Source organism: Podarcis erhardii (genome assembly GCF_964252035.2).
Source record: "Podarcis erhardii genome assembly, chromosome: 9".
In the NCBI taxonomy this organism is placed as follows: domain Eukaryota; kingdom Metazoa; phylum Chordata; class Lepidosauria; order Squamata; family Lacertidae; genus Podarcis; species Podarcis erhardii.
The window spans coordinates 6,150,868-6,171,136 of NC_138512.1; the positions used below are offsets into that span (position 1 = coordinate 6,150,868).

The 20,269-nt window shown below is 44.6% G+C and overlaps 1 protein-coding gene across 5 annotated transcripts in view; it reads left to right on the forward strand.

The window, feature by feature from the left end:
- Positions 1-20,269, forward strand: part of PPP2R2C (protein phosphatase 2 regulatory subunit Bgamma) — a 43,458-nt gene that overhangs the window by 10,918 nt on the left and 12,271 nt on the right. For 2 of the 5 annotated variants that reach the window (XM_081876385.1, XM_081876384.1), the window contains 2 exons: positions 16,703-16,800; positions 18,092-18,257. In XM_081876385.1, the coding sequence (XP_081732511.1) occupies positions 16,703-16,800; positions 18,092-18,257 (264 nt within the window). Of the gene's footprint in view, positions 1-8,209; positions 8,317-16,702; positions 16,801-18,091; positions 18,258-20,269 lie in introns of all 5 variants that reach the window. The other 3 variants (XM_081876387.1, XM_081876383.1, XM_081876386.1) reach the window with 3 other exon arrangements.

Below are 20,269 nucleotides of genomic sequence, written 5' to 3' on the forward strand. Positions count from 1 at the left end.
TAATTTAAGCACGGAAAACTTATTGACTTGAGTATAAGCTGGTTCACTACACCACAAACCTGGTGGTGGTGGCAGCAGCGGAGGAAGAACAAGCAGCCTGAAAGGGCTGCTTTTGGGCTGCTCATTCCTCCGCCACCGACAGCGGCAAAGGCACTCATCCCTCCACTCGGGCCACTGCGCCGCCGCCACCGCCCGCCTCACTCAAGTATAAGCCGAGGGGTGCTGAAAAAGTCAGCTTATACTCGAGTATATACGGAACATACTGTGTTGAGTACGTGATGTTAAGCACTGCTTTTTTCTAGGAAAAAAGGTGCCAGTATTCGCCATGATTCTCTCCACCCCCCTTCTCTCTCTCTCTCTCCCGCCCCTCCCACTTTGCATGCCCCTCCCCCTTCCTCAACCTTCCCCCTACCTTGCTCCATCTGCTGTTCACACCCACCCAGCATTTTGCCCTTCCCTTTTTCCTTCTCCCTTCCCCTCCTTCCAGCCACCAGCCACACTGCCCATGCTCACCTCTATGGTTTGCCCCAGCCAAAGAATGGAAGGTGGTGGCACTAGCAGCACAAGATTTAGCGGGGGGGGGGGGAGGTGCCAGTACGGTGTACCATTGAGCACCGCCAGGGGAAAAAAGCCCTTAAGATTTCTGGCTGCTATCTTTCATTTCTTGCTAATAGTCAAAGATTATCCGTTGTTGTTTCCTGAATGACTGAAAATCCCTTTAGAAAATGCCACCTTTCAACTAGTGGAAGGGTTTGCAGTGTGAATTAAAAGATAGAGAGTGGGGCATTTTAGAGCTTGGTTTTATCTGGACTGCAAGCAGTCGGGGTTTGGCTAAGGATCCCACGCACAAATGGAGAATCTGATGCAATTTTGCATCTGCTTTTAGAATGCATTTGCTTCTACTCTGGTGTGCTCAGCTATGACCCTACAATTACAAAGACTGAGTCAGCCTCTTCAAGTGCTGAATGCTGGGGAGGGCGGATCTTGTGGTGGATGCTGGGCCTCCATTCCTCCTGGGCCCCCTAGCCATGTCCCTCTGTTGGAAGACAGTCATGGGTGTGCCACACAACCTGCCCTGTGTCCCTAAGTTAACTTGTTGATCTCAAGTGTGGTGAAATTGAAATTATAGTCAAAGTCAAAATCCGTTTATTGTGAGGACCATGCCTGTGCACAAAAATCAACACTATAATAGTTAAAAATATTAAAATTCATTACATACTATGCCAACAAAACATTCTTCCCACAAAATAGAAAAGGAGGGAAAATGAGCAGCGAGTTAAACAGACGATGAAGGGGTCTTTACATTGTCGTCCATAAATCTTTCCCTGGCTTTCATGGCCTTCATCACAAAGACCGCTACCACATGGGTAATGCGTGGGTTTGCATCAACTAACAAAAATTTTACTCTATCTTCAGGACTGGTTATAGAGTTGGGTATAATTTGCAGCAATGCGTCTCTAAAGCCCGAGTAAATGGGGCAATAGAGGAAGTAATGTGTAAGATCCTCTTTAATTTTCATAAGGCAAGGACATAAACGATGTTCAACTGGGGTTTTTGTGTATCTACCAGTCAGATAAGCAGTTGGCAATGTTTGAAACCGTGCCATAGTGAAAGCTCTCCGAAGGGTGGGATCAGTGATCTCCACCAAGTAGTTGGCACAGATTTTGACTGCTTTTACTCGGGGGAACCAGTAGGAAAACCCAGAGTTTTTTATCTTGGTGGAGTCCACAAAAGGCGTCTTTTTCTAAGATCCATTCCCGAACTTTATCAGGGCTCCACAATTTGAGAGTATTAAACTCAGGTAGATAGAATTATATTATATTATATTCAACTGTCAGATTGATCTGCATTTGTATTTAAATCTGGGAGGTGTGCCATCTTGTCCTTTGTTTTAGGCAGCAAAATGTCTTGGCTCAGCCCTGGTTCTGCTTGTGTATATGTAAGCAGAACAATCTCCAAATCTCTCACTATCAAATGAGACCTTATAGCATCAACCTAGACAGGTGGTGGCTCAAGAAAGTGTTAAGCAGTGAACTATATTGTTGAAATTACACCAGTTGCTACATCTGAAGGGTGAGGTCATTATCTTGTATAAAATGCTAATCTCTTTGTAATTGAAACTGGCAGATCAAAAGCATTGAATAATGCAAAACGAAAGAACACACAGTTCATGCAGAACACTTCCTGTTGCTCCACTGCAGGGGATTTTTATCATCACCTACATCATTCTGAAAGGGAACACTTATGTTTTGTATCATAGTCATCTAGAATATTTTTCTTTGATAACCGGGTCTCCTTCAGAATGGATAAAGAAATTAGAGGAAGACAGAGAAGTTGTCAATTCAGTCTATGACTGTGAAATATGGTTGAATAATACTGAATATTTTATGGTAGAAAAATTAGAAATGACTGTCTTTTATTAAACTCATAAAAAGAAAATCCATCACTACTGGGTGTATCACATAACTTATTCCACGTCTCATCTTTCAAAAAAATGAAAATGAAAAAGGCAATTCACATACTATAAGTTATCAATGTACAAGGAACATAGATGTCAATGTTTTCCTTTTTTTAAGGGAAATTCCCTTATTCCGAATAGGATTCCTCGCAAGAAAAGGGAAAAGTTGACAGCTATGACAAGGAAACATCCTTCCTTAATGCCTGAGTGAGGGAAATAAGGTCGGTGTGTAAAATCAAGCTGGTGAGGCTGGGGAAGAAATTTGATTCAGTTGAGAGTTAAATTAAGCTGAATTTGTCAAATTTGCAGTTTCCAAAACAACATGAGAAGTGAAAAATAGCTGTTTTTGCACTTACAGTACCTGAATTTTGCAGTACATTTTCCCAACCAACCAGTATTTACAAAAAATCACAAATTAGGTAAACGTGTACATAAACTTGAATATATTAGTGTAAATAAGGTACAAAATGCATTATAAAGGTAGAAAACACTTGCAAAAATGTGTACATTAGTCAAAACTGCATACAAAAATGTGTTCTTAGGAGAAATTCACTCTAAAATGCTGAAGGCATTTCATTAGGATTTTAAAAAATTAACAAATGGCTGCAGAAATAAGGAAAACTGAATTTAAGATTTGAAAAATGGGAAACAGAAATTGAGAGCAGAAATTGACAGATCCTTCTATCCCTATCTGGTAGTAAACCCAATTTAATTCATTGGGACTTACTTCTGAGTAGGCATGCAACTGTAGATGGTTTTTGAAAGGCCATTAGCCACTGCATTTTATTTGTGTTTAAAATTCCGTAAGATTCTTTGCTGAGAAAGACTAACAGAGCTATCCATCTGAAACGTCATTAACTTTGAAAGGAAGGCAACTGATTTGTAAATAAATAGTTGAGGGATATATGTGTATTGTACAATATATGTAAAAAAATATGTTTATTTCCTCATTAGCAATGAACTGGAAGAAAGACTTGTACAAAATATACCAGTTGCAGTGAAACAGAAAATACTGGATGAAAGTGCAATTAATTAATTAAATTTCTATACTGCTCTTCATCTGAAGAACATGGCATGGTTAACAATATAAAGACATCTACAGGTGATACCTAACACCATGTAAGCTAGCGATGATACATCCAGGAACTTCACCTAGGTGCTGGGGAGTGGGAGTGCTCCAAAATTCAATCCTTTTACAATAGATCTGCAAAATAACAAAACAGGTAATAGAAGCAACTCCAGAACTGGCTCTACTAAATATCTCCCAAGACAATAACACACAGTCACATGACAAAGAACTCATTAGTTGGCTCCTGTGCTCTTTGGCAAAACATGCAGCAAATAAAAGTGTGGAAATACAGGCTTTAAATCCTTAAAAAGTGCCCCTTTCAGTTAATTCCAAAGTATTCCACATTAAAATCTCCTTCCAAATTTCCTTCTTCCCCTACCATAGAAGAAGACCACACATTTGGTAAGTTACAAAATGGTTTACTTACAAACGCCCCAAAGATCATATTCACGTACTTTTCCATACAGCAGTAAGCAAAGTTCTGCAGGCAGTAAAATGTAGCTTGGTTACAAGATGGTAAAAGTCCCTATACTATTGGTATAGGAAAATACTACTTTCAGATTCCATTCTTGTCCGAAGCAAAAGTGACTGGTTGAAGTCATCTCCCCCTTCAGCCTGCCTGCTACATTTTTCACCACAGGAAGTTTCTGAATTGTGTTCAAGGGCAGCCCCACATTCAGTGCATTACAGTACTCCAATCTGGATGTCACCAGAGTATGGAGCACAGTAACCAAATAGGCACTCCGGATGGCATTACCACTTGTTGCAAATAATCTGAAAACATATATTTTGTTTTTCTACTACACAGTTGCAACTCCTGGACCTACTCCCAAACTTCATACATTGTCCAGGTCTTCTGCAGACAGCCTTCATGCACACAAACTGTAGGCTGTGTCTGTGTAATCTGAGTAGAAGTGTGCACAGGCACCGTGAAGGAGCTCTGAACAATGGGTGGTGAATAATCATGCTTCATCTTCCACATATTGAAGATTGCCACTGTTAAGTTGTGGGTGAACAGCGATTCTTCAAACAGCTCTTGTTTATTCAGAGGCCAGAACAGAACTGAGCTGAAGGGCTCAGCCAGCCTGCTTATATAGAGCTCCAGTATAATGTTACTGTAGCAACTTTCTAAGACTATCCAATCACTGAACGTCACTTTCAATCCTTCATTTGCATAACTATCTACAGTATCCCCCTGCTGGCCCAGGGTGAGAACTTCAGTACATAACAGCCACACTGTAGTCATCTGCACAGGATTAGTAAAAACTCTGTGTAAGACAACCGAGTGCATAATTGATACTTAAGGCTCAATAAACCCATGTGTCTATGCCACCCTAACTGGTTCGCACCTCAGTATGCAAACTGCCCTCACTGAAGAATATTAATGTTTGAGGTGATTTGAAAGTTGCCTCTGTTATTTGAGCTTCTAAATGACATAGCATCACACCTTGTGATTCAGTTGCCAGCATATTGCCAGAAACTATCAGTACTGTATTATTTCTAGAAATCCTTGAGAGGTACATGCAAACATGCAAGAGATAAACAAAAATGTGTGTAACAATAGGAATTATCAGACTTTGTTGCTTGAGGACAGCTTCTAGCTGTCTTGTATCTTTTTTTTTTTTTTACAGCACGGGTGGGAAACATTTTTCAATCTGAGGGGTGCATGCTCAGGGGGTGGGGGTGGTAAGAGGTAGGCAGGGGCAAAAGCCAGGGGATCAATGGATGTACAGCAGGCAACATTTCACCCCTGCAAAAGTCAGAGGGTCACACCCACCCACTGTTCCCCATCTTTGTGCAGGCAAGGAAGAGGCATTCAAAGACACAGTCCAAATTGGGGGGGGGGGGAATCTAAGGAGGGTGTGGAGCAGGACTGGCAAAGGGTGTGGCTTGGGCAGGGGGGTTGTGGCCGAGAAAGGCCTGGAGGGTTGAATTCAGCCCCCTGACTGAGGTTTCCCACCCCTGATTTGCAGGCTTAAATGTAGCATATGAATTACCGTATTTTTCGCCCTATAGGACGCACTTTTCCCCCTCTAAAAATGAAGGGGAAATATGTGTGCGTTCTATGGGGCGAATGCAGGCTTTTGCAGAAGCCTGGAGAGCGAGAGGGGTCGTTGCGCACCGACCCCTCTTGCTCTCCAGGCTTCAGGAAGCTCTCCGCAAGCCTTGGGAGCCCTCGGGAGTTCCTGTTGGGCTCCCTAGGCTTGTGGATAGCAGCCTGCATCTCGAAGCCTGGGGCGTGCTGTGCAGCGCGTCCCGGGCTTCGGTACCCCGACCTGGTTTGGAGGCTGGCGGCAGGGAGAAGCGTGCTTCTCCCCGCCGCCAGCCCCACAAGCTCGGGGGACAGCGGGGAGGCGCAGCGCCGCCTTCCCGCTGTTCCCCGACCTGGTTTAGGCTTCAGGCAGATATCCGCAAGGCGTGGGAGCCCAGCAGAAAGTCGCGCCGGTCTCCCAAGGCTTGCGGACAGCTGCCTGTTCTGGGGGCTGGGGTCGGGGGAAGCTCGGGCTTCCCCCGCCCCAGCCCCGCGATTGGGGGGGAAATAATTTTTTCCCCCTTTATTTCCCCCCTCCAAAACTAGGTGCGTCCTATGGGCCGGTGCGCCCTATGTTGAAAATGTTGATATAAAACAGAGGATGTCGATTACAAGAGCTGAACATTCTCATTGGGATCATGGAGAAAATCACTTTGGACTTCTGATGGAATAATTTCTAGTGCAATACACAAGGCATTTTAGATTGATTTGTACTTAGACTGTTACAGGGAAATTATAATTGGAAGATTTCCCATAGACCTAAGTGCACTTTTGCATGATCTTTGAAGACTTTCAGAAGCAACACTTCAGCCATTTATTTTGTTGAGGTCGGAACTGACAAAATTGTGGGAGAGGGCTTGGAATACATCAGTTAGTTGGCAGAGCAATCCTACCAGGGGGTTGCGAGTGCCTCAGCATCAGACGATGCAAACCCTAGCCAGGCGCAAGGTGGAAGGAAAGGTGGAATGGCATTTCCCCTTATTTTATTTCTTTCTGGGGTCAGATCATACCACACACTTAAAGCACACAACTTCTGCCAAAGAATCTTGGGAATTGTAGTTCTCCCCCACAGAGCTACAATTCAGTATCCTTAACAAACTACAGTCCCCAGGATTAAATTGGGGGCGGGGGGAGTCATGTACTATCAATGTGTATTACATGTGCTTTAAATGTTTAGCGTGGAGCTGCCCTGCTGTTGTTTTCTTTAGGAATGTCTCTCCCCCATGGTTTCCAAAATATATATGCCATATCCTGAGCTTGTATATATTTGCCCCGGTTTTGAGAGTGTGCTGGGTTGAGTGGGGGCTTTTTGGATCCTTCAGATTCAAACCTTCTCCCTAATACGCTTCCTGAGATGCTCAGCTTTTGTTTTTATTGATGTCAGAGCTCTGGTGTTAGTGAAGCAAGGGCCACTGAGGTTTCTGAGGCAGTGGGGAGAGACCCTACACAGTCGGATCACCCTCTCAAAGAGACAGGTCTTGAGCATTCAATGATCCCTGGGACACTCTTCCAGGGACCATGTTAATGTGGTCTATAAAATATTAAATAATCAAGGCAAGCTCATGAGTTGTCTCATCCTCTTTTAAAGCCAGGGGCCACCACGTCCTGTGGCGGCGAATTTTATGTAATGTATAATTGACTTACAAGATCCACTGCCGCAGCCACAGGATGTGCTGATAGCCTCTAAGTTAGAAGACTTGAAAGGGAGATGATTAAAGAGGCGTGTCATTTGCAGTGGTGTTAAAAGGCTGATCAGCACATGCTAGAAACAGAGAACAGAGAGCAGGGCATTTGTTTCCCCGGCCTTTTGTGTAGGCAGCTCTCTTGGAAAAAGGAGGCCAGACAAGGTGGTGCCCCTGTCTGATCCACCAGATCTCTTTTGATGTAACAACCACACATTTAAAGGCCTCGAGTAGAACCTGGGACCAGAAAACTTGGGTTTTATCTCCTTAGAGCAAGCATGGCCAAACCTGGCCCTCCAGATGTTTTGGGACTACAACTCCCATCATCCCTGACCACTGGTCCTGTTAGCTAGGGATGATGGGAGTTGTAGTCCCAAAACCTCTGGAGGGCCTAGTTTGGCCATGCTTGCCTTAGCGTATGCCCTGCACCTCCTCATTGCAGGAGAGTCGGTATCAAAAACAAGTAAGTCATGCTAGCAAACATGGCACATTAATGTGTCAAATCTGCTTTCTGAAAAGGCAAGTCACAACTGAGGTTCATGTAGAAGTGTGAGGATTAAGCTGGTCATATTTGTTCTTTGTTCTTAGAAAACCATATATATACATGAGGATATATATATATATATCCTCATCAAAAGATTTTACTGGAAGAGTTCATCCCATAAGAAATATTTTAGGGAAGGGGAAAGGCACAAAATGCCATTTTCCTTATTGCAAACAGTTTCCCCCAACACATCCTTTGCAAACACATGTTACAAACTCAATTCATTAAAATAATGGTGTTTGCAAATATTTTGCCTAAATATTGTTCAAAAAAAGAGCAGTGCATATGAAGTTAAGGGCTCTTCATCGTTGTTTCTAATGAAGATGGGGCTAGGGAATTTTGTTTGTTTTCTTTTTCTGCACATGTAACCTGACAGGTGCTGAACTGGCAGCACTGGAAATTGAAGTCCTCTATTTCTCCACAGGACTGGCATAGCATGGGCGGCGGCAGCCATGCAACCTTCCCCACACTGCCATGCCAATGTGTCTGAACCCTCTTCTGAAGAGAGCACCTCTGGAGGTGAGTGGGAAGGTCAGTCTCTATGTCTGTCCAGTCAGTGGCCTGCATGCCAGTGACTCATGAAGCTGCCCAATGTGTTAGTATTCCGTGGACACTTATCCACTTGGATGAGAGGAGGGCTGGCCCTCCCGTGAGGCAAGGTGAGGTGACCACCTCGGGCGGCAGGATCCACTGAGGCAGCAAATCCAGCCTCCGAGGAATGCATCACAAGTAGAAAATCTTTATTCCCTGCTTGCTCCCAATGTAGAGCTTCGCTCCTCCCTTCTTCCCTGGCAGGGGGAGGGCACCATTTTATGATTCGCCTCAAATGCCAAAATGTCTTGGGCTGGCCCTGGATGAGAACACCACCTGTACTGTGTGAGCAGCGTAATGGGCTTGGCTTATGGTGACAGTACAGTGGTGCCCTGCAAGACGAATGCCTCGCAAGACGAAAAACCCGCTAGACGAAAGGGTTTTCCGTTTTGGAGGCGCTTCGCAAAACAAATTTCCCTATGGGCTTCCTTCGCAAGACGAAAGCCCATAGGGAAATCTCCGGGACAGCGGGGAAGCGCAGCGCATCTTCCCCACTGTCCTCGGACCTCCTCCGAAGGCTGGCGGTGGGGCAGAGAGACCTTCTCCCCGCGCCAGCTTTGGGATGGCTGCTCCGAAGGCTGGCGGTGGGGCGGAGAGACCTCCTCCCGCCGCCAGCCTTGGGATGGCTGCTCCGAAGGCTGGTGGTGGGGCGGAGAGACCTCCACCCGCCGCCAGCCTTGGGATGGCTGCTCCGAAGGCTGGCGGTGGGGCGGAGAGACCTTCTCCCTGCGCCAGCCTTCGGATGGCTGTCCTGAAGACTTGCGGTGGGAGGAGGGTTTTCCTTCCCACCGCCAACTTTCAGAATGCTGTTCTGAATGTTGGCGGTGGGGAGGAAAAACCCTCCTCCCACCGCAAGCCCCTTGAACAGAGGAGAAGCGCTGCGCGCCTTCCCCTCTGTTCCCGTACCTGTCCTGAAGGCTTGCAGTGGGGAGAAAAGCCCTTCTCCGCACCGCCAGCCTGGCAAGCGGTCTCCATAGGAACGCATTAATTGATTTTCAATGCATTCCTATGGGAAACCGTGCTTCGCAAGACGAAAAACTCGCTAGACGAAAAAACTCGCGGAACGAATTAATTTCGTCTTGCGAGGCACCACTGTATAGTCAAAGCCTTTTGCTGCTGGGCTATAAATGGTGGGGGAAGAACAATATTAATTGACACTTATTGCATGGGCTGCACAAGAGTTGCACTCACTCTCTGAGTGCAGCTTGCTTGCAGCTAGCCTGGGTTTTTGTCTCCTCACTATCTTGCATCATAGCTGCCAGTAAGTGATGTTGGGCAAATTCCAAATTCCATTATTGTGCATTTATGCTCAATAGTGCTAACCAAGCATCTCTTCTGAGGAAGAACCTGCGGGTTTGCATAAATCCTCAAGGCTGGATCACTGCAATGTGCTCTATGTGGAGCTACCCTGGAGGTTCGTCTAGAGCAGTGTTTCCCAACCTTGTGCGTCCAGCTGTTTTTGAACTACAACTCCCATCATCCCTGACTAGCAAGACCAGTGGCAAGGGATGATGGGAATTGTAGTCCAAAAACAGCTGGAGGCACAAGGTTGGGAAACACTGGTCAGAGGGTGTAGTGAGTGCAGAACATGGTGCCTAGGTTACCTGGAAGGGGGAACAAACTACTCAGTGGCGTAGGAAGGGGAGTGCGGTGGGTGTGGGCTGCCCCTGGTGTCATCACTGAGGGGGTGACAAAATGGCAAAAAAAAGTGTTTTGGGGAAAATAACTCCCGCCCCCCTCCTACACCACTGCAGGAGCCCTCTCCCCTCAAGTAATTTCCAGAAGCATTGCTGCCTCCAACTTTGCAGGCAGAGCACAGCCTTTATGGCTAGTAGCCTTCGACAGCCTTCTCCCCCATGAACCTGCCTAATCCAGAGGCATAGCTAGGTGAGGCAGGGGGCCCTGGGTGCCACACCGCGGGGCCTGCAGCGTGCCAGAGCCACGCGTCTCTCCTGAGGGGGAGGTGGTGGGTGGACTGCCTGCAAGCTCCGCACTGCTTTTTCGAGCAGCATGGGGCTTGCATCTGCCCACCGCCTCAGCCACCCTACAGCTGAGGGGGAAGTTGTGAAGAGGCTCCATGCAGCCCTGCCTTGGCTTGCCCTGCCCCATGGGTGGCTTGCTCCGCCCCCGGCTGCAGGGTGGGCGCTCTGCCCCAGGCACCCGTACAGCTAGCTACGCTGCTGAAACTACTCCCAGCATACAGCATCTTACTTGGGGACTTACACTGGCTACCAATATGCTACTGGGTCAGGTCATGTTTAAGCTATTGGTACTATCCCATTAAGTCCCATTCAGCTCAGGACCAGGTTACATGAGGGGGCATCTTGGAAACTCCTTTTGCTTTGCACAAATCACTTTGTCCAGGGTAGGTTTTTGTTACTTAAGCATGGGCAGCATACATGGTGCCTACCAGGGTGTTTTGGACTGCAGCTCCCATCCACCCTAGCTAGCCAATAGTCAGGACTGATGAGAGTTTTAGTCCACAGCAGCACTACAGCACTTTCCCCTTTCATAAAAGATAGCCGTAGGTGTGCCGTCTTTCGTGAGGGTGGAGGTCACTGTTCCAAGGCTGGCCTGTGAGGGAGCTAAGGCAGTCCAACAAGGAGATATGGCTTAAACAACTTGGAATCCCTTGTTTTCGTAGGCAAGGAAGATACCCACCCTGAATTCTGATGGTACAGTCTGTAGTAAGTTCCTTTCAAGTTACCGTTAGGCTCCCTGTGTCCACTGAGTGTTGCACAGACTGAAAGTTTTCTTCTAGGTTTTGGCTGCTTTCATGTATTGTGTTGTGCACCATGTTTCCCTTCCTTATTCTAAGTGTGTGCAGTCTTCAGATTATGGCAAGTAACTCAGCATTAATGTAATCTATTATACTGAGCAATAATAGTGGCTTCAAAGTGGCAATATACCAAGTGCATAATGATTGCTTGTAGATCCTGCATACTTCCGTAAGGGCTCAATAAATCTTAGCAGACACGACTGATGCAAAAACAAAGCACACAAAAAAGAGTTCAGCTAATACCAGCATTTAGCATTTGCTGCTTTGATATCTCTTGCATTAGAGATCTACCCAGGAGTCTTGGAAATTAATCATGTTGTGTAAAGAAGCCATCACACTCTTGACATAGATTCTGTAGTGATGAAGATCTGTAATGCAGGAAGTATGGGTGTTATTAGTTTATCTGGGTGGTTGAAGAGCTCTGATAAATCTGTGTTCTCATCTCATTATTTGCACACTAGTTTTCAAAAGGCAAGTGTGCTTTTGTGAGCGTGAAAGAGAGGTGATTTGTTTGGGTGCATTTTGTTTCAGCTTCTCCGAGAGAAATAATAACCCTGAGTTAATTGAAGTGATGCTATAATGTCTTGTCAGGCTATAAAACCTGAAAAGTTATGATTGGGCAGACATACACAGAAGGTTGGATTTTGTCTTGGAGACTTGTGATCCTCAGTGAGGCATGGTGGGTAGTTAGCTGAGTTCCTTTTTGTTCTCTTCCTTTGGACAAATTAAAGTCTTGTTCAGTTCTAGTGACTCGTCTCAAAAAGGGTGTTGCAGAGTTGGACAAGTTTCGAAACAGAGCAACCCAATTGATCAAAGGGATGGAGCAGCTTCCTTATGAGGGATGGTTACAACATTTTGGGCTTTTTAGTTTAGACAAAAGAGTAAGAGACAAAATGATAGAAGTGTATAAAATCATGCATGGTGGGGAGGAAGTGGAGAGAGAACAGGGTTTCACTCTCTCACACAATGCTAGAACCGAGGCACGTCCAGTGAAGCTGAATGTTGGAAGATTCAAGACAGAAAAAATGAAGTACCTTTTAACACAGCACATAGCTAAATTATAGAATTTGCTCCCACAAGAGGCAGTGAAGGCCACCAACTCAGAGGCTTTAAAAGCAACAAATTCATGGAAGACAAGACTATCAAGGGCTGCTAGCCACAAGGGCTATGTTGGAGGCAGCAGTGCTTCTGAATACCAGCTGCTGGAAACAGGAGAGTGTGTGCTGAGGTCCTCTTCATGGGCTTCTCACAGGCACCTGCCTGGCCGCTGTGAGAAGATGATGTTGGACTAGATGGGTCACTGGCCTGATCCAGCAGGATCTTCTCATGTTCTTAAGCGACAGTCCAACCATACAGAAGTCAGAATTCCCAATTTTTCTATCAAGAGAAGGAAGATGTATTATTTCAGTGAAGAGACAGATTTCAACAAAGCAAAAGAAACCTGGATTTTGGCATCCAAGGACTCTCTATTTTTAGACCTATTTTCCCCTTAACTAACCAAATGCCAATAATTTGCAAGCTTGGCCACCTCACTGAGGGAGCAGCGGGTCCCGGGGCATCTAGGTGCTGCGTTGCGGACCCTGGTTCTATGATATTCAAGCTAGATATTAAAGAAGAAATTGAATGAATGAATTTATTATTTCGGTCACAGACCAGTTCCAGCTCACATACAAAATCAGGGGAGTCATGAAACACAACAGGGATACATTTAAATTAGCAGAAATTAAAGAAGAAATTACATACATGCTTCTGTGGAATCCATGGACATAACCACAGGTTTACCTGGCATACTTTTCAGGCTATAAAGAAAAACCACAGGACACAAAACCAATAGCTAAGCCATTATCCTTCAATTCTAATACTGACTTTTTTGTATAATCTCATTGGCATCAGTCACTGCTTGCTTTGGTGCAATAAAGCTGTGATTCAGGCATGAGGTAGCTGGGCCGCTGATTGGTTGCTATGGCAGTGTGCCTGTTCAGACCAACCAGCCTCCTCATTCATTTTCACTTGAGAAACACAAAATACTTGTGTGCGGCATATCACTTTTTGTTACTGAAATAAAAACATCAGCCCATTACTTTGGGAATCAGAATGATGTTAACTGAAAAAGAATCGATGTGGCTATAGTACAAGTAAAACAGGACACCTGTCTTGCAGACCGTAGTAGTTTATTTTTCAAAATAAAGTACAAGAATACTTTATGTATTCTTGTCTAAATTTTATGAAACAAACAAACAAATCACAGCTCTAACTTCACATATTGGCTAAAAACACTGAAAGGCAGGAGGAGTCAGTCTGAGGCATCTCCCAGAAATTGCTTAGAAGCTGGCCTGTGCATTATGCTTCATAACTTTCTTTCTAGAAGGGCTCGAGATACGTTTTTTAAAAAGAGAAAAGCTCAGAATCGGGGGCACCTGCTGGCACAGGCCTGGAAAGAATTGCTGCAATAGCACTGTCATCAATTCAGCCCCAGTAGTTACCACTCAAAGTACTGTGAGCCAGGGTCCTGTGGCCATCAGGTGGCTGAAAGCATTTGAAGCAGAGCTGGAGAGATGGAGAAAATTATGACTTGAACACCTTTTATATTGATCAGAACCTGAACCAGGAGGGTGAAATCTCCTATATTTCACATAAGTTTCAGTACTTATGGTATACAGGCTAGTCCATTTAAGAAGTAGACTGTGGATGACTACCATCAGTGTAACTGGGATACATTCTGGTACATTCATTTGAAACTTTAACAGTCTTTATAATTTCATATCCAGTGTGACACTATCATTCTTCTCTTCCTGTTCTTTAGCATCTTTTCAAAAGGTTACAGTGATGGTATGATGTTGTCATTAATCTTATTGCCATCCAAGTTGCCAGGGTCTCATGTGACTGTTACTGAGAGTCAACAGTCGTTTCCACAGGCCCACACAAAGGTGGTCGAGCACTGAACCTCTCATCCATGGACGTCCATCATGGCTGCTGTCCTGCTTCCTGAAGTTTGCTGTAGCTGGCAGTTTGGCAGGCCTAGCACAGTCCAGATTAGCAAAAGTGACTGTTTGTAGCATCGGGAACATATATTTTGAGAATGTTTATTATTTATTTTACTGATACCATTGGCCTGTAAAGTGTTGAACAATGGTAATAAAATATTTCACTAATCCATAAAAGCAGCCCCTTTATTGTCCAGTAATCCAGAAAATAAATAGCCTAGGATGACATTTATGCCATTGCTATACAAGCAGAGAAAGATCTTGCCTTAACGCTTCTTTCCAAGCTGGAACTCGTACTATGCTGACATACAAGGATCATCTATTCAAATTAATGGTAGTAGTGCTCATGGAAATAGTGCTCAATTGGAAGGATGTGCGCAATCTTTCTACCCACAGGTGTTGCTCCTGAATATGGCCACTAGCATTTGATGAAAAACTGACTAAGCAATGTAAGAAGGCATGCAGATAAAATCCAAAGATGTAGGTTTCAGGACACTTGGTTTCAGTTTATTAGTTATGTCAACTTTAGTGATCATTTGATCCATTGTCCTCGCTCTCAGTGTCCTCTTTCAAGAACATTGAAGATACCCTTCTTCAATGTTATCTCTTTAATGGTTTACAGTATAAGTATTTTGCTGTGCTTGGGAATGATTATGTTTATTTCTTTGGGCAGGACACAGGTAGTTTGTAGTTTTGTTCTTCAGAGTTGGAAAAATTAATAAAAAGTATTTTAATAGATGCAAAGTAGCTGTGTTTGATGTTTTTGCCTTTATTCCTCTGCTCATTTTATGTGTACATATTTCTTTAATATTGAAATCATGATCGTATGAATTTAGATGTGCTAATTAGCTTTTGGTGATGTCATGTCAGCATCTGGGTCCAAGCTGTTTTATAACCATCATCTCTTAATGCGCTTCATCAGAACTTCACCTCCTCTTGATCCAATTACTCTCAAGGATCATTGGGGGTTGTGCCAATGGGTGTCAGAAGCGATAAAGAATAATGAAAGTGGCTGTGCAATTAAGTGAATGTGGAATACTATTCAGATAATTAAATTCAGAATAATTTGCACTGTTCTTGTGTTGTATAGCATATAAAGTATTCTCCATCAGTTACAAATAGATTAAAAATTATTCCCCTATAGCTAGAGTATTCATAGCAAGTGAGTGAAAATATTTGACCTTTTTAGTGCTCTGAATAGTCAGGGAGCTTGATATGGAGGAGTATTTTGGTGGTTTAGTTCCTGTTACCATTTAGTGGCCTGTATTTAATGAACTGGTTTCTAGATGGGTGACATCTGGCTTTTCAGCAGCACAAGTCAAAAGGATGTCAGTGTTTTAGAAAACAACAAGCTAAACATGAATCAGCTGTGTGATCTGGTGGCTTAAAAGGTTCAAGCAATTCTAGGCTCCATTAACAGAATTAGAGATCATAGTAAGTACCACTCTATTCTGCTTTGGTCAACCTCACCTAGAATATTGTGCCTCCTTCTGGGCACCATAGTTTAAGAAGGATATGATGCAAACTGGAATGTGTCCAAATATGGCAAGGTCCTATAAAGAGAGGCTGAAAGAACTGAATATACTATATTTAGAATGAAGGAGGTCTCTTTGGTGCCTGCTAATGCAGAGGTTTGACCCCCAGAGGCGTACTCCATTGTCTCTCAAGATAGATGCCAACAATTAATAGGTAATAGGATAGGTAAAGGTAAAGGGACCCCTGATCATTAGGTCCAGTCGTGACCGACTCTGGGGTTGCGGCTCTCATCTCGCTTTACTGGCCGAGGGAGCTGGCGTACAGCTTCCGGGTCATGTGGCCAGCATGAATAAGCCGCTTCTGGCGAACCAGAGCAGCACACGGAAACGCCGTTTACCTTTCCGCCGGAGTGGTACCTCTTTATCTACTTGCACTTTGACGTGCTTTCGAATTGCTAGGTTGGCAGGAGCAGGGACTGAGCAACGGGAGCTCACCCCGTTGCGGGGATTTGAACCACCGACCTTCTGATCAGCAAGTCCTAGGCTCTGTGGTTTAACCCACAGCGCCACCCATGTGGTTTAAGCCACAGCGCCATCCTATCCCTAATAGGATAGCCATCTTCAAATACTTGACATACTACAGATACATAGAGGATGAAGCAAGTATGTTATCTGTTGCTCCAGAGGATATCACTTGAACCAATGGATTAAATGACAAAAAGCATTACTTCCTGACAGAACTCCATAAAGAGCTGCATGACAGTGTGAGCTGTTCAAAATGGAACAGATGATTGAAAGGTGCTGGGCTTTTTTTCACTAGAGGTTTTTACGTAAAGGTCAAATAGCCATCAATCAGGTGTGCGGTTGGGGATTTTCTGCATTGGCAGGGGGTTGGACTAGACGGCATTTGAGGTACCCACCAGGTCTGTAATTCTGTGACTTAAAATGCTAAAGTTCTCTTGTGGTGGAATGAAGGTGGGGCTCAGGAAAAGAAAGGAAAAACCCCAAGTAACTCATTGTGAAATATTCGGTATTTTGGATGGGCGGTTTTTTTCTGTAATTTGATTTTTCTACTTTTTCTTTTACAGCTGACATTATTTCAACTGTTGAGTTCAACCACACAGGAGAGTTGCTGGCAACAGGGGATAAAGGAGGTCGAGTTGTTATATTCCAAAGGGAGCCAGAGGTATGAATTTTTAAAAAGGTGTTCTGATTGTTGAAGGAATGTTTCTTACTACAGTATTCAACAGCAAATAACCCCACCCTCTGTTTGACCATACTATTAGCTTCCATGTCCTGATCCACAAGACCTGTGCACACACACAAAATGCTGATACAGTATTCTCCAAAGCTACTCTAGCTCTGGACGCCTGCCCAGAGTGTTTATTGTGGCATTGGTGCGCCTTGCTTTTGCAAGTTCTTTTTTGCAGCATCTTCACGATGTCACTGGCAGCAAAATGCCAGCTCATCTGTGCGCGCACACGCGCACACGTCTACGAAAATCTGATATCTACAAAAACCCTCTTTGCCAAGCACCTGTTTGCAAATTAAGCTGCTGACTGCAAGCACCCTGTGAATATTTTTCAAAAACATCATGATGCACAAGCTGCTATTCCCCTGTTGTTTGCAGGACAATAGATGTGACTGTTCTGGGCTTATTTTAATTGCACACTGGCTATTTTTGTCGTGCTTGAATGCATGCTTGATAATGTAATGGTTACATGTAAAGGTTCTTATTTGTGGTTCAAATCGAAACTTTCGGAAAAGATTGTTTGCGATTGTTGGAAGGAAAAACTATGTTAAGCCCTAGGTTTAGAAACAGTGAAGCTAAGGTTTGGAAGGGATTGGTGCCTTGTATTTTTAAAAATTGGTTTGTCCTCTCAAAGTTAGATAATATTGGCTTTTCCAGTAGCAGTAATTCTCCCTGGTGCAGCTAGGTGATGCTGCAAGGCAACATTCAGAATGGTGGAAAGAGGATTTTTCTCCTCCTCTTGTAGAAGCTTTGTGCAAATAAATTGATTTGAGAACAGACAAGAGAGTGGGTGATATTCAACTAGGTTTTACTCAGAATACACATAACTTAGTCATGCTCATTGATTTCAGTGGGTTTGCTTTGAGTACAGCATAGCTGAATGCCAACCTGTACTTTTCCACATAACAAATTACCTTGCAGAATGCACCACCACAAGGGCAGGTGGTCACTAGTTTAGATTAAAAAGAAATTATTATATAACGTCATGGAGGGCAGATCTAGCAGTGGCTATCAGCTATCAGAACTAAATGGAAATCCTGCGTTCTGAAAACAGATGCCCAGCGAAAGCCATGGCCTGACCTGTTGCTGTAATGGTAAGTATATAGGCTCCCTTCCTTCTTGGTTGCCGTTGAACATATGGTTTATTTGGATCAAGTCAACTGGAAAGATCAGATAAGCTCTGAGGTCAACAGTTCATTTTTTGTTTGTCTTATGTTCTTCACAGAGTAAAAATGAGCCTTATAGCCAAGGTGAATACAATGTTTACAGCACCTTCCAGAGTCATGAACCAGAGTTTGACTATCTGAAGAGTTTGGAAATAGAGGAAAAAATAAACAAGATAAAGTGGTTGCCGCAACAGAATGCAGCCCACTCTCTTCTGTCCACAAATGGTAAGACAGCAGGAACAATACAGGATTCACAGTTTTTCCTTGTCTCTGGCAGATGGGTTTCAGCTGAAAATTTGATGAAGTACATCTAATTTCGAATATACATTTTTAGTGTAAAAAAGAACATTGGAAGCGGCAGCAGGTTATGATGTGTCTTCACTTTATGGGAGTAAAGGTGGGCACAGGGGCGTACGAAGTGGGGGGCGTGTCACCCCGGGTGCTACTCTGGGGGGGGTGACAAGATGGCCCCTGCATCCCCTCGCTGAGGGCGAGCAGTCAGTATGAGCGCCACTCTCATGCGTCGTCAGTATGGGCTGCCTCTGGCACAGCGTCCATACGTGATGCCGCATGTGTGCACTCCATACGGGATGCCACTCACGTGGCAGCCCATACGGTCGCTGTGCAAGTGGCAGCCTGTAAGGCAGGAGTGCACACGTGTGGCAGCCCATACGGTCGCTGCACATGCACAGTCCGTACGGACGTAGTGCGTGTGTCACCAGGCGGTTCGCCCTGCCCCGGGTGCCGGAGAGGGTTCCTCTGCCACTGGGTGGGCAGCCTTCATGTACCTGTGGAGCCATCTTTTACCCATACTGTTAGGCCCCCTATAATGTTCCATTTTGAGGCACACTTACCAACATAACATAACATAAAAATCATGGGTTATTTAAGCCCAGGATGAGGAACCTATGGTCCTCCAGCTGCTCTTGGACTCCAGGTCCCATCAGCTCCAGCCAGTATGGTGAATGGCTAGGGGTGGTGGGGAGTTACCTCCCCTCTTTTCATGGACTCAGTAGGCAGTGTCCCTCCCCAAATTAAAGAGGAGCTCTTTCAAGCACGCACTGAAAAACATGTGAGTTTGAGCTGGGAACATGGAAGCCGCTTGCCACAATAACAGATGCCATCTGTTAGACTTTTGCACGTACAGTCAAACCTTGGTTTTCAAATGTCTCGGCAGCTGAACATTTCGGAAGCTGAATGCCAAAAACCTGGAAGTGAATGCTTCCATTTTCAAATGCGCCTTAGAAGTCAAATGGCTTCCAAGGCGCGTTTCTCAATTTTCCCCATTAAACTTGCTGACAGCCCTTTGATCCTTGGTTTTCAAATGTTTCAGAAGTCGAATGGACTTCTGGAATGGATTACGTTTGAAAACCAAGGTTCCACTGTATAGCACCAAGGTCTAAAGAGGAGCCAGGCTAAGGGTGAGGCAAGGAAATGGATCAAAAGTGTGTAGATTAACTTGGGATGTGTTTTATATAAAGTGAGAATCTTAGGACAGGAAGAAGTGCTCAGAAATGTTTGCTGCTGGTAAGAGGGTGCAGGAACAGTTGCCCTAGCTCATGGGTAGGCAAACTAAGCCTCAGGGGCCGGATGTGGCCCAATCGCCTTCTCAATCCAGCCTACAGACGGTCCGGGAATCAGTGTATTTTAACATGTGTAGAATGTGTCCTTTTATTTAAAATGCATCTCTGGGTTACTTGTGGGGCCTGCCTGGTGTTTTTACATGAGCGGAATGTGTATTTTTATTTAAAATTCATCTCTGGGTTATTTGTGGGGCATAGGAATTCATTCACCCCCCCCAAAAAAAATAGTCTGCCACCCCCACAAGGTCTGAGGGACAGTGGACCAGCCCCCTGCTGAAAAAGTTTGCTAACCCCTGCCCTAGCTCAAGATTTTCAAAATTTAGAACCCTGGGGCTCATTCTGCACATGGGCAGAACCAGTCATAATATGGCAGTGGAGCCAGTCACAAAATGACTGTGCAGAAATAAATTGTATAATCTCTTCCTGTTTCCTAAAAGTGGCTACATTGGTTATACCAAACAATTTGGGAAGTGATAAAAAAAAATAAGAAAAGAATGAATAAATAAAAAGTTTGGCAAACAGCACAATTGACTACCTTAACAGTGTACAGTGGTGCCCCTCAAGACGAATGCCTCGCAAGATGGAAAACTCGCTAGACGAAAGGGTTTTCCGTTTTAGAGGTGCTTCGCAAAACGAATTTCCTATGGGCTTGCG